The sequence below is a fragment of the Rhamphochromis sp. 'chilingali' genome, assembly GCF_963969265.1.
Source record: "Rhamphochromis sp. 'chilingali' genome assembly, chromosome: 3".
Lineage (NCBI taxonomy): Eukaryota > Metazoa > Chordata > Actinopteri > Cichliformes > Cichlidae > Rhamphochromis > Rhamphochromis sp. 'chilingali'.
The window spans coordinates 38,097,834-38,110,613 of NC_137931.1; the positions used below are offsets into that span (position 1 = coordinate 38,097,834).

The 12,780-nt window shown below is 40.9% G+C and overlaps 2 protein-coding genes across 2 annotated transcripts; both read right to left on the reverse strand.

The window, feature by feature from the left end:
* Positions 1-11: 11 nt before the first annotated feature.
* Positions 12-7,885, reverse strand: fbxl5 (F-box and leucine-rich repeat protein 5). Its single transcript, XM_080878382.1, has 11 exons — positions 7,767-7,885; positions 6,818-7,033; positions 5,640-5,735; positions 5,225-5,420; positions 4,616-4,801; positions 4,404-4,529; positions 3,353-3,507; positions 3,163-3,245; positions 2,336-3,061; positions 949-1,097; positions 12-569 (listed from the first exon to the last, which is right to left on the reverse strand). Exons 1-11 carry the CDS (start codon positions 7,848-7,850, stop codon positions 493-495), a joined length of 2,094 nt encoding a protein of 697 aa, XP_080734508.1. The 5' UTR covers positions 7,851-7,885; the 3' UTR covers positions 12-492.
* A 2,426-nt stretch (positions 7,886-10,311) lies between these two features.
* Positions 10,312-12,736, reverse strand: LOC308394187 (uncharacterized protein). The gene is made up of 2 exons (XM_080878383.1): positions 12,501-12,736; positions 10,312-12,329 (listed from the first exon to the last, which is right to left on the reverse strand). The coding sequence occupies exons 1-2, from the start codon at positions 12,593-12,595 to the stop codon at positions 11,315-11,317; spliced, it is 1,110 nt and encodes a 369-aa protein (XP_080734509.1). The 5' UTR covers positions 12,596-12,736; the 3' UTR covers positions 10,312-11,314.
* Positions 12,737-12,780: the final 44 nt, after the last annotated feature.

Below are 12,780 nucleotides of genomic sequence, written 5' to 3' on the forward strand. Positions count from 1 at the left end.
ATCTGAGTGCCATTTGGAGCAGTCAGCTTCACCCAAAACTCAGACCACTTTGTTTCACCACACATTGTTATCAAATAAACGACGACGTTAGATTCAATTTAACAACAAAATTAACCCTATGCTGATAATGAGTTACAAAGTAAGGGGAGAAGCAGACTGGTGTAAATCTGTATCATTTTAGTGACAAAACAAACTTCGTTTAAACTACAGAAAACCACTGAGTTCTAGGTGTTCATTTTTTTCTAGGTTTTTACTTTTTTTAAACCAAAAAGAAAGAACCAGGATATTTGCAGACAGTTCAAATCCATTGTTACCCTTGTATGTTTTCCTTTTAGACAGCATTATTTCCATGAAATATAGACCGAAAGATTTAGAGCAAAATTACAGTTTCATCAAGAAATATTTTTAAGTGACACAAAATACAGCAAATGGTATTCCCAGAATAAAGTGCAATTAAAAGGAGACATTTCAGAATAGCATCGTTTTGCTGAATCACTCTCCAGAGCGGCAGCAAGCTCTGAAACCACACTGCAGGTTCTGGCAGCCGCTGGCCGTGTCTGCATGGGGACCTGCAGAGAAACACCACACTGCAGTTATCTACTGACCTGCAACCCACACGACAAGTGAGAAACATCTGACACACACCCCCATATCCACAACATTTAAATATTTTCATTATGTTACTAAATAATTCAACTTTGTGTTACATAAAGTTCTGACAGTAAGGGCATCAATGTATTGTAATGCCTACTTACCTCCCCTCTCAGCGGCATCGGTTACTTACACTAGGACACATGCTATGCGAGTGGGGTTATTAATGTTTGTAATAGTTGCCACACACTGTAACACCACCGTGACATTTTATACAGTACAACATTAACACAGGCCTATGTCAAAACACATTACTAGGTGAAGAGCATGCAGCATTTTAGGTTTAACTTGTGTTACCGTTGATGTTGTCGCAATAATAGAAGTGCTCGTCATTGAGGGAAGGACAGGCCGACACCAGCTCCTGCAGCCCCACCTCAGTGATGAAGAGGCAGCCAGACAGGTTGAGATGCTCCAGCACAGGAAGCCCTCCACGCTGAGACAGAGCCCTGACACACAATGCAATGCAACCTCATTACAGCTACAACAACATGCAGACCAACACTGGGAACATCTAGATGAATGCAGATAATCCAGTCTTACCCTAATAAGAGCTGCACTGTATAATCTGAATTAGCTGATAGAAATGTTACTTGATATGCATTTTGAAAAGCACCTATATCTTTGTCTTAATTCAGTATAGTGGTGAGATGGCAGTACACTGAAATCTATGGTGGAATTCAAGAGCAAAAATAGCAGTAGAAGTATAACTTCCAGGAGGAAAAACCTAAAAACTCTGGAGCAAAGTCATAAATGTTTTTTATGACTAGTGATTTTATGTCCTCTTGACCACTGATATTAAACTTAATCTGTCGGATGCTTTAAAATGACTACATTTGAACTACTAGTAAGTAGCAGTTTACTTTTCATATGGCGCTGAATGTTTTTACCTTGTGAGTCTGTGAGTGTGTTTATCCCCGGACAAAGACAAATAAGGAAATGACCACAAGGCATTTCTTTGGGGTACGCTGGCAGGCGTTTATATTTCAGCAACCAAGGTTTGAAGGGGTACTGTGGCTGGTCTCCAGGTTAAAGTTTCATCAGCGCAATTTGACGAAATGTGGTATTTACAGTTGTTCACAGTAACTCATTCATTCCACTGTGTCATTTTAGTTTGCTACCAATCTTCAAAAAACCTACCTAAAAACAAGTCATTTTCATAGAGGGTCATAACTGCCAAACTAAATGTATATATTATTAAATTAATAAAAATAAAACAAATTTAGGCATTAACTCCTAAAATGTGACATAAGTCACTTCTGTATTTGACTTTGTATTGAAACTCATATTTAAACTAACTTATCTTTCATTAAAGTTGACCTTTTTTAATTTAATGCATCAGCTTTTCTTTGTATACAACACTCGTTTATTTACTGGAAACAAACAGGAATTTGTTTTTACACCTGTATTCAATCTTTACATTCCCTCATTTGCACCTAATTAAGGAAATAAGGGGCCCATTATTTAAAGTCACATGATGAGGTCAGATTTCTGCCTTTTGGTTGATCTAATTTTCCTATGTGTGTACAGTCAGGGGATTACTGGAGATCTGAGTCCTGCGGTAAGAAGTCAGTGGTTGTGTATACATTTTCTAAGTTTTGCCGTTTCGATCCTCTGTACAGATACTAAAAAATATATATGATGTGTTTTGTAGTTTGTTTGAAAGAGATTGATGATTTAACGTTACCTCAGGCCCAAGTCAGTGACTTGATAACATCCAGAGAGGCTGAGAAACCTCAGTGAGCGTTTCGTTTCTGATTGATCAGTCCTGTTTTCAGGCTGGAGACACTGCAGGCTCCCCATTGAAGAGCATTTAGTCCGAAATTCTGCTGTGCCATTTCTGGTCATGCCTGACTCAGACCCAGTAAAAGTCCTGAGGGCCATGTCGCTTGTGCAGCAGGTGGAGTGACCGCAGAGCACTTCTGCAGACAAGGCATACTGCTGATGCAAATATGAGGCATCTGACCCAGTCCTGTGCCCCCGCCTCCTGCTCCTCCTGCAACAGCACGAACTTCCCATAAGTTGTGTCTCAACGAAGCTTTCCGCGTCAGTAAGCGGCATCCCACCACGTCGACTCCACTCTGCTGCGTCCTCAATATCAGCAAGGTCCAAAGGATCCAGGACCCATACTTGCGTGGGTGTGCAGGCGGCACCCCAGCGGCCAGCCCCCTGCTTGAAAATTATGGCCTGCTTTCGTCCCACTGGATGTAGGTTTCTCTCATCAACAAGCGTGATGGGACCTGGGGAACTCTTAAGAAGCTTGGCTCGCTTGTCTGAGCGTTTGTCAATGCAGGTGGAAGACATGAGGTCACCCAGCCCAAAAGACAGTTTCTTCAAGGTGTGATCAGTGATTTTCTCACACCCTGACAAATCCAGGTGCTCCAGAGAGTGACAAGCTCCGAGAGATGACCAGCTAAAAAGGAAAGGATAGACTCAACATAAGTTTTCTGAGTTTTATGTACATCCGCTTTGTCATAAACAGTTAGCATTTCAGTATTCATTTTTAATACTAACCTGTCAAATGCAAAGTCTGTAACGTCAGTCTGCGTCAGGTCTAGATGAGTAATATTGGGGCAGAAACTGAGGATTTGACGTACCTGGAAAGCAAGAACATTTATCTTACAACACAGCTCAACCAACGAGCTTTCTGAGCTTTGACATTGTGCTAGTACAACAGCAAAATAAAGGTTTGTGCTCCGCCTACCATTTTACTTGAGACTGTAGAGCTATATGCCAGAACAATGGACTTGACAGAAGGACCAACAGCTGGAAGAAGATTCTGGATAATCCCATTCAGAAGCCTCTTCTCCCGCTTAGCAGTGCTGATTGCAAGGGAGCCCTCAATTTGACCTGACACATCTGATGAACCATTGAACAACATGGGTGACACATTACAGAGCTTAAACTGGAGGTGGTATGACACATCTTTAGGCAACACTAGAGGTGTATCATACCATGATGACACATAAAGCAGAGTCTGGGATCAAAAGCAGCAAAATACTTGAAAAGTAAATAGAGACGACTGGCTTCACCACATGTGAATGAATGTGTGACGCCCTGTTTAAAACTCTTAAACAGACACCTCTACATTTTTAATCTAGTTTTATTACCCAATATCAACAGGGCAAACAGTGAGGAACTATAAAAGTAGAGGTCAAAAATAGACACTAAATGTCTTTAGGTATCATATTTAATGAAGACTTGCCTTTTACACAGGCTGCATATAACCATAAACCTGTTTTACAGCCCTGTTCACACTGAACGTGTCACGTAGAACCAGTGCACCAAAACTGCTCGACCTGAGTAACTTCTGTAAAACGACACACTGTTGATTTCCTCGCAAACAAATATCTACATCAGTAGTCAGTTTTGGCTGGCTAATTTTATGCTGTTATTGAAAGCCAGTGAATTGTCAACGTTTTGAAAGAGAATGACAAGACACCCACAGATTGCAGTAGTTTATTTACCAGCGATTTTACTTAAACGGTGTGTTCAATGGGAACCGGGCTTAACATTACCGAGCATTTATAAAAGTGGGGGTTTTCTTTGCTTGTTTTTGTCACACATATCTTGCTAAATGTGGGCTGAATGGATAGGAATGACTGGGTAGGAACCTATAATACAACAGTACATCCCAAATGATGCCTTTCTGGCAGCTTGTGTCTGAAACATTACATTAGTAATAGTTGCTTGTGCTTTAAATACCACTTAAATCGCTATGAGACACAAGCCCTTTACCTAAGACAAAACCTCACCAGACTCATCGACATCAGCGTCCTCATCCCATTCCTGATAGGCACGACCCTCATTCTGCCGACTCTTCACCCACTCCTCATCTGGCTCCTGGTCAAGCTCCCCAGGGGGGCCATTATAATAATCACCTACATAACAGAGACAAAAATATTCATTAGTTGTGTACACACTTGAGTGAAATAATTCTTCACCAGTACATAAAACTCGAGCGTACCTCTGGCCCAGCGCACAGGATAAAGGTGCCTCCACAAAGAGCCGGTCTTAGCTAGCTCTGACCAGGAGCTGCACACTTGACTGCAGCGACACAGATCTTCAGGGCCTAAATAATGGAACAGCCTCAGCATAATTTCCGTGGGGAGCTGGGAGATGTGGGTGGAGGAATTCCTGTTTTTTTCCAGTTCTGAGGAAGAGTATGGAATAACTTTGCTCGTAAGTGTTCTCAAATACCAAAATGATGAAGTGTACCTTTTACAAATGTCAACCACTTTCTAAGACAGAGTGTTCTTTTATGAAGCTGGTGACTTTAACAGTTAAAACATTGTCCTGGTAGTACAGAGGTCCGTTATCAAGTATACATTTTTAACATTTTGCAGCAAGACAGACGCAGGTATAAACAAGTTAGTCATGCCTAAACTGATCATAAGAAATGCCTTAATGGACAGTCAAAATGTCTGCTGGACATGAGTTACCGCATTGCATTAGATCTAAAAGACAACTGATTGATATGCTTATCTAAACATGTCGTATATTGAACAGTGGGGTTACTTGACCAATTATAATGTGCTTAAGTACGAAGCACCAGCTTAGATATATACTCACTCACCATAATCTGTCTTCTCATGATCAGCATATTTGAAGGCTTTCTGGAGCACCTCCGCCTGGCTCCACAAACTGAAGCCTTTTAGCACCTCCGCGGCACTGTCCAATTGCTGTTGGTTGCAGTGCTGCGCTATCACTTGTTTCTTGATGTCCTTGAGCTCCTCATAGCTGAAGTACTGCATAAGCATAGGCTGAAACACCTGCAACGAATCTCCTCAGTTTACAAACAGCTTGCAACAGTTTAATTTACCTGGACATGAACAGACACGTTTTTATGATAACTTTCAGTGCATGTTTTTACCTTTTGTTGTTCAACATAAATTAGTCTTAATTGATGTCCCACACAATGGGTAATTAAAATATTATAAAAAAAAACAATTTAAAAAAAAGAAAGGAAAAGAAATTTGAGCATCTTATACCTCCTCTTCCTCCTTCATGTGGGGCAGAAAGTCCTGTGTAAAAGCTTCTAGTCTCTCCTTCAGCTGCTGGGCATAGTTAAGCTGCTCATATTCACTCTAAAAACACACAACAATGATTAATTCATGGTCTGTGTCCAAATCACCCTTACTCAATCACTACTCCCTACATTGAGAAGTACATTTTGATTTTGCATCATCATTAATGGCTGTGTTGTGCAATAATTGTTGTACATTAAAATATTATTTTCTATTCAAAAATATTTTAATGTCATTACTACAGGAGTTGATTTACTCAGGGTTACTCAGGGTTATTTCTCAGGGTAAATATCATGAACTCTTTTTTTAACACAAATGACGTTAATTCAATATAATTTAAATATTTAGGACAGTATTGTTTTTCCCAGGAGACAGTTTTCCTTGGGACAGAAAGCAGGATTACTCCTGAAAGCAAAAATAGAAAATGTTTTCTGATTTGCAAACTGGCAGCGGAAGTTCGGGTTTACACAATTGCATAATTCTAAAAAGGCCTTTATTTTTGCCTCTTATTTCTTGGGGTGGAGGTTTGCCCATGGCTTGACAGAACAATAACTCTTGTCTCTCGATAAGCAGATCACAAAAATAACCCTCCCTCTGCTCCAAGCAGTTCAACTTACTAACTTCATCCTTAATAACTTCATTCATCCTTTTTCTTCTTTTAAATGTGAAACTGTAACACTTGAGAACTGTGACAAAAGTGGATATCACAAATGAGTATTATTCCACACTTAAAGGAAGTGTAGTATGATTAACGTGCAGATTTCTCATGGCACAATGGGCCTTTAGGGACTGACTGCCCAAGTGTGTAAGTTAGCTAAAACTAATTCTCATTTATTATAATGCTGGTAATTTTGCTTCGCATGTGAGTAAAACCGCTTTGAAGAGGTGCCAGAAATTACATGTGTACATGAAAAATAAAAACCCTTGATGTCTTTGTATGTACTATAATCTTTGCGTTGCTGACATGATACTTATTCTAATGACTGAGTGGTACCCAACAATTGAGCACTGTACTACATGTTTTTCCCCTTACCTAAAGCCAATGTTTTTCTGGTTAGCTATTTTTAAAGTTGCATCAAGTGAAATATAGGATCATAGCATGTCAATAAAATGTGTATTTTAAAATGCCAGTCGATCGTTACCTTAATACTATGAAGCCCTTTCTCAAAGAGGGACAACATCTCTGAAAGTTTGTTGTCAGAGTGTACATTGTACACTGTGCAGCAGCGCTGCTGCAGCAGCCCGATAATGTACTCGTTCTCAATTTGCTCATGCATCTTGAACTCCTTAAATGTGGCGCACAGGGACTGGAGAAATGAGCGGAAATCATTGTTGTTGGAGAAGTTGGTGTTGGACAGCTGTGGAAGAAGAATTATCAAATAAGATCTTTGCGTTATTTCTTACAAAATAAATCATCACATAAGATCCATGTGATCCAAAAAAAAAAAAAAAAAAAGATCCATCTGATCTATGTTAGCGTTGCAGTTGGTAGGATTAGACACGTAACACGTAATACTATGTTTATATATACGTGATACGTATATGTAAACATAGTGGCTGTATGCCAGAGTGTCAAATCATCAGTGTTGTAACCGAGCTGGGGTTAGTGAAGCACACCCTTCGTGCATTAGCTGTTGCAGCTAAATGAGCTTACCTGGCTTGTCTTGTTAAGACACTTCTTATTAATATATGCACCACCCTTTGCGAGAACATTAGAAACTCCAATGTGGCACTTAAAGCACGTTATATAAGCTATCTTGCAAGTTAGTTAGGCTAGTAAACAGAAAAAGCTTTTAGCTGCGGAGACGAGTGGCTATAAAACTTTATTAGGTTCAGTCGGATAGGGTTCCACGCTGCTGGAAACGTGAATACTATCACGTAACGCTGACCACAGATCAACCAAAGGGTCTCAGTGTGGTCGTCAGACAGTCATCCGACAGTTCATCTCCTTCGACTGACTCAATTATTGCTGCTATTACGCTAGCTAGCTAGCTAGCATGCTAGCAGGTGTTCGCTTCACCTTCAGACACCAACCTCCAAAAAATTGTTCGTAAATCTGCAAAATAAGGAACGACAGTTAGTTGTACACACCTTTTCGCAGTACAGGCCCACCAGCTGCTTCATTCGCCAGTGTGGGCCAGTAAAAACATCCACCTCGTCCGGAAAAGGAGCCATGTTCACTGGACCTCACTGCGTCATCTGCTCACAGCCTTCGATACAATCAAACAAGGAGGCGTGAGCGAGCCGCCCGCGTCACCGCGGCTTGTAAATCCAGTAAATGTGTTTAGGAATTTAGTCTAAATTTAAAAAAAAAATAAATTGAATAAAATAAAACAGAATTTTACATTGAGATATGTATTTTTTGTTGCTTAATCGTTTGCGATATTACATTTTTTTGAAAGACGAATACCTTTGTGAATTTCATTTTGCTGCGTTTAAACAGCCAAATTCCGAAATATATAGTATGCCAGTATGCTATACCTATTTAAATATACAGTATACTTTATATATGACTTTCAGGTTTTTGTCAGGTTTTTATGTGGCAGAGCCCACATAAAGTACGGAAGACCTAAACCTAAAATAAGACTGAAATAAATTAATCACTAAATAAACAATGTTACTAAATGCTGTGAAAATAAGATTAAATTGGGGAAATTATTTCATTAAATGTCTGACCCACCATCCAAAGAGAACGACTACTGCAATTGCTGCAGGAGCACTAAACTAGTGTTTACCAAACAATTAAATTAAGTTCACACTGCAATAACTTATCCACCATGGTGGGTGTTTATGTTTTTCATTACCAAACTGTAATAATTGATTTAAGATATATTTGAAGTCAATAACAATGGAATCAATAAACCTTGAAGCCTATCCATAATGAACACTTTTAAAAGTAAATAAAAAAATGGAGAATTTTATTAATATTTTATAAATAAATAAGTAGACAATTAGATAATAAATACAGAAGCAACTTTTATATAATTTATAATTTGAATCAATACTGTGGTCTTTCAGTTTGACAGTTACGGTATTCCATACAGGTAAGATAAGATAAGATAAGATAAGATAACTCTTTATTGTCATTGCACAGTCATACATAGTACAGTAGTACAATGAAATTGGAAAAACTGTCCTACGTCGGCACTACATATAACACAACACGACACGATATGACACATCACAACGCAACAAACAACACAACACAGTATATTAACTTAGTATAAAAAAGAAGAATAAGTGTATGTGTATTGCACACTGTTATTATTAGTGATAGGATTTCCGGCTCTTTTTAGAGATCCGGCTCTTTCGGTTCGGCTCACTAAAAAGAGCCGGCTCTTTCGGCTCCGAACCGGCTCTTCAGGTTGTTTTGTTGCTTTAATTAATTTATTATTAACAATAATATAAAATTATGCACAAAAGGAATTACTAACGTAAAAAAAAGTGGTTTTATTTATATATGTTTATATATAAATATATGCGGTGGCCCCTAGAGACAAAACACGTACAAACTCCAAAACACATTTCTAGCATGAACTGAACTTCCAAAGCAGAGCTACTAGATCACTTAAATTACACAATTGAAAGCATGTGTGTATTGTTTGTGTATTTATACACAGGCACTCATATATATTCAAATAATTTAAAAAAAAGTTCATTTACCTGTTATTACCACACACCAAATCCGGTCGTTGGTACTTGCTGGCTTGTGTAGCCACAAGATAACAAAGGCTCAACACTGCGCCCGGCATCCTGGAGCACTTCTGTTGTCTTTTGTACGTGTTTTGAGTTTTTATGTGCTTCTGAGTTTTTATATGCTTCTGAGTTTTTACGTGCTTCGGAGTTTGTACGTGCTTCGGAGTTTGTACGTGTTTTGGAGTTTGTACGTGTTTTGGAGTTTGTACATGCTTCAGAGTTCGTACGTGATTTGAAGTTTGTATGTGCTTTGTCTCTAGGGGCCACCGTAAATATACTTTTATTTATTCACTCCACATAAAATGTAATAAATAAATCATATAAAACAAAAATCAACTATTCACATTTCAAGTTTTAACTATTTAAATTTTCAGCTTTTTCCTTTTACAAATTTAAAGTGAAAAGAACACAAAACACTGCAAACCACAACACAATTAAATATAAATTATAATATGAAAACAAACAGAAGATGCACATTCTCTGTCATATGGACCTGCATGAATAAACTTTCTGAATCCTTTATCATCTGCAACCGAAAATAGTTGTGGATGATTACTATACCTTTCTTATGTTGTTGTCCCTGCCTCTCTTTCTCTCTCTCTGTCTCTGTTCCTGTGCTACTGAGTGTAACTACCGCCCCTCCCCCCCTCTGCCCAGCGTAAAGCACAAGGCTCGCGTGCAGAGTGAAGCGGGAAAAAAGTGCGAGAGAGAGGCTGAGAAAAAGAAAAAGAAAAAAACCCACGTGACGGCTCGCGATAAGGAGCCGGCTCGCGTCGTTCAAATCAAATTCAAATTCAAATTTTATTTGTCACGTACACAGTCATACACAGTACGATATGTAGTGAAATGCTTGGACAACTACTCGTGACCTAAAGAAAGTCACGTCAAAGTGCCGGCTCTAAGAGCCATTTCGTTCGCGAACGACCCATCACTAGTTATTATTGCACATTAATTATTATTGAACCTTGTTATAAATATAAATATTATTGTTATCGTTTTAAACATTGTTACCTCCCCCCTAAAAAGTCCAGGGAGGTATCCAGTCAGGTCAGCTATTTACACTGATCAGGGCTATTGCCCTGTTGTAAAAGCTGTCCTTGAGTCTATTTGTTCGGGACCTCAGCAGCCTGAACCTCCTGCCAGACGGCAGCAGCTTAAACACCCGGTGTCCTGGGTGTGTGCAGTCCCGTAGGATGCTGCGTGCCCTCTTGAGACAGCGAGTGCTGTACAGGTCCTTCAGGGAGGGAAGAGGATGTCCAATGATTTTTTGGGCCATGTTGATGACCCTCTGGAGTGCCTTTCTGTGTGCTGTGGTGCAGCTGTAGAACCACACACCGATGCAGTACGTCAGCACACTTTCAATGGAGCAGCGGTAGAAGACGGTCAGCAGCTCCTTCTTCAGTTCCATTTTTCTGAGGATTCTCAGAAAGTGGAGACGCTGTTGGGCCTTCTTTAAGACCGCAGAGGTGTTAGAGCTCCATTGGAGGTCTGTGTCTATGTGCACACCCAGAAACTTGAAACTGGAGACCCTTTCCACGCACTCCCCGTTGATGCTGACAGGCTGCAGCTCGGACTTCCTCCTTCTGAAGTCAACTACCAGTTCTTTTGTTTTGGTGGTATTGAGGTCCAGGTTGTTGTCTGCACACCAATCTGACAGCCTCTGAACTTCAGCTCTGTATGCAGTCTCATCTCCCCCTGAGATGAGCCCCACCACGGTGGTATCATCTGCAAACTTGATGACTGTGTTGTCTGGGTGGGAACTAACACAGTCATGTGTGTACAGAGTGTACAGTAGGGGACTCAGTACACAGCCTTGTGGAGAGCCGATGTTGAGGCTGAGGGCTGAGGAAAGATGAGGCCCCACTCTAACTCTCTGTACACGGTCTGAGAGGAAGTCTCTGATCCAGCGGCAGGTGGTGGAAGGAAGTCCAATTTCCAGCAGTTTAACTATTAGTCTGTCCGGGAGTATTGAAAGCAGAGCTAAAGTCAACAAAGAGCAGCCTGGCGTAACGGCCCTGCACTTCCAGGTGAGAGATGGTGGTGTGGAGCGTTGTAGCAATGGCATCTTCAGTTGATCTGTTAGCTCTGTATGCAAACTGGAGCAGGTCGAGTGTGGGTGGCAAGCAGGACATGATGTGACGTCGGACCAGTTTCTCGAAGCACTTCATTATAACAGGTGTTAGAGCAACTGGTCGGTAGTCGTTGAGGCTGCTAATGTTAGTACGCTTTGGCAGTGGGACAATTGTGGCTGACTTTAGGCACGGCGGGATGCAGGACTGGGACAGTGAAGTGTTGAAGATCTTAGTGAAGACCCCAGCCAGCTGGTCTGCACAATCTTTTAGGACCTTTGCGGTTACCCCATCTGGTCCGGTGGCCTTCCTGGGGTTCACTGCCCTCAGTGTGCACCTCACCTCATATTCCTGCACTATGAGGCTTGGGCTGCTGCTGTCCGATGTTTTTGCTGCTGCTGCCTCTGGTCCCTTCACCTCAAAGCGTGCGAAGAAGTGGTTCAGCTCCTCCGCAAGCTCCGCGTTACCCTCAGTCAACGTGGTATTGCCAGGTTTGTAGTTGGTTAAGTGCTGAACTCCCTGCCATACCTGTCGTGAGTTTTTGGTGCTGAAGTGGTCTTCGATCCTTCTCTTGTACGCTGCCTTGGCCTCTCTGATGCCTCTTTTCAACTCAGATCTGGCTGCACTGTACTGCATACCATCACCGGATCTAAAAGCGGTGTCACGTTGCTTCAGCAGGACCTGGACCTCTTTAGTCATCCAGGGTTTCTGGTTGGAATACACCCGGAGACGTTTGTCCACAGTGACACTGTTGACACAGAAGTTAATATATGAGAGCACTGATGTTGTGTGCTCTTCAAGGTCCTGATGTTCGAACACGCTCCAGTCCGTGTTTTCAAAACAGTCCTGCAGCTGATGTGATGCACCTTCTGGCCAGGGGGCTCTTCTCCTAATGGGAGTGTATGCAGGGATCAACAGCATGGACATGTGGTCTGACAAACCTAGATGTGGTAGAGGGGTTGCTCTGTAGCCTTTTTGGATGTTGCTGCAGGCTTTATCCAATGTGTTTTCCCCCCTCGTTGCACATTTAATATGCTGTTCAAATCTGGGGAATACTGACCTTAAATCAGCATGGTTGAAGTCCCCAGCTATAATGTGCACTGCGTTTGGATGGGAGTTCTGCTGGTTGCTTATTGTCTTGTGCAGCTCCTCCATGGCAGAGTTAGGTATTAGGAGGATAGTGTGTTACTAAATTTAGCGAAGCTCTGTGGTTTAGATACATAATATGAAAATACTAAATGAAGTACCTAAAAAATAAATACATTTTAACTAAATTAATCGCCAAACGTTACACGTTCTCCATGCTTCTCAGTTGGTTTGCGGTTGCTATGGAAAATGTC

Bases quoted from the DNA above. Each gene is read 5' to 3' on its own strand.
- fbxl5 (XM_080878382.1), bottom strand. From the start codon at position 7,850: ATGGCTCCTTTTCCGGACGAGGTGGATGTTTTTACTGGCCCACACTGG. The intron at 3,246-3,352 runs GTAGGCGGAGCA...CTTGCTTTCCAG, and splicing joins CTACAGTCTCAAGTAAAATG to GTACGTCAAATCCTCAGTTT. The intron at 3,062-3,162 runs GTTAGTATTAAA...TTTCCTTTTTAG, and splicing joins ACAGACTTTGCATTTGACAG to CTGGTCATCTCTCGGAGCTT.
- LOC308394187 (XM_080878383.1), bottom strand. From the start codon at position 12,595: ATGGAGGAGCTGCACAAGACAATAAGCAACCAGCAGAACTCCCATCCA. The intron at 12,330-12,500 runs GTCAGTATTCCC...CACTCCCATTAG, and splicing joins TTCAACCATGCTGATTTAAG to GAGAAGAGCCCCCTGGCCAG.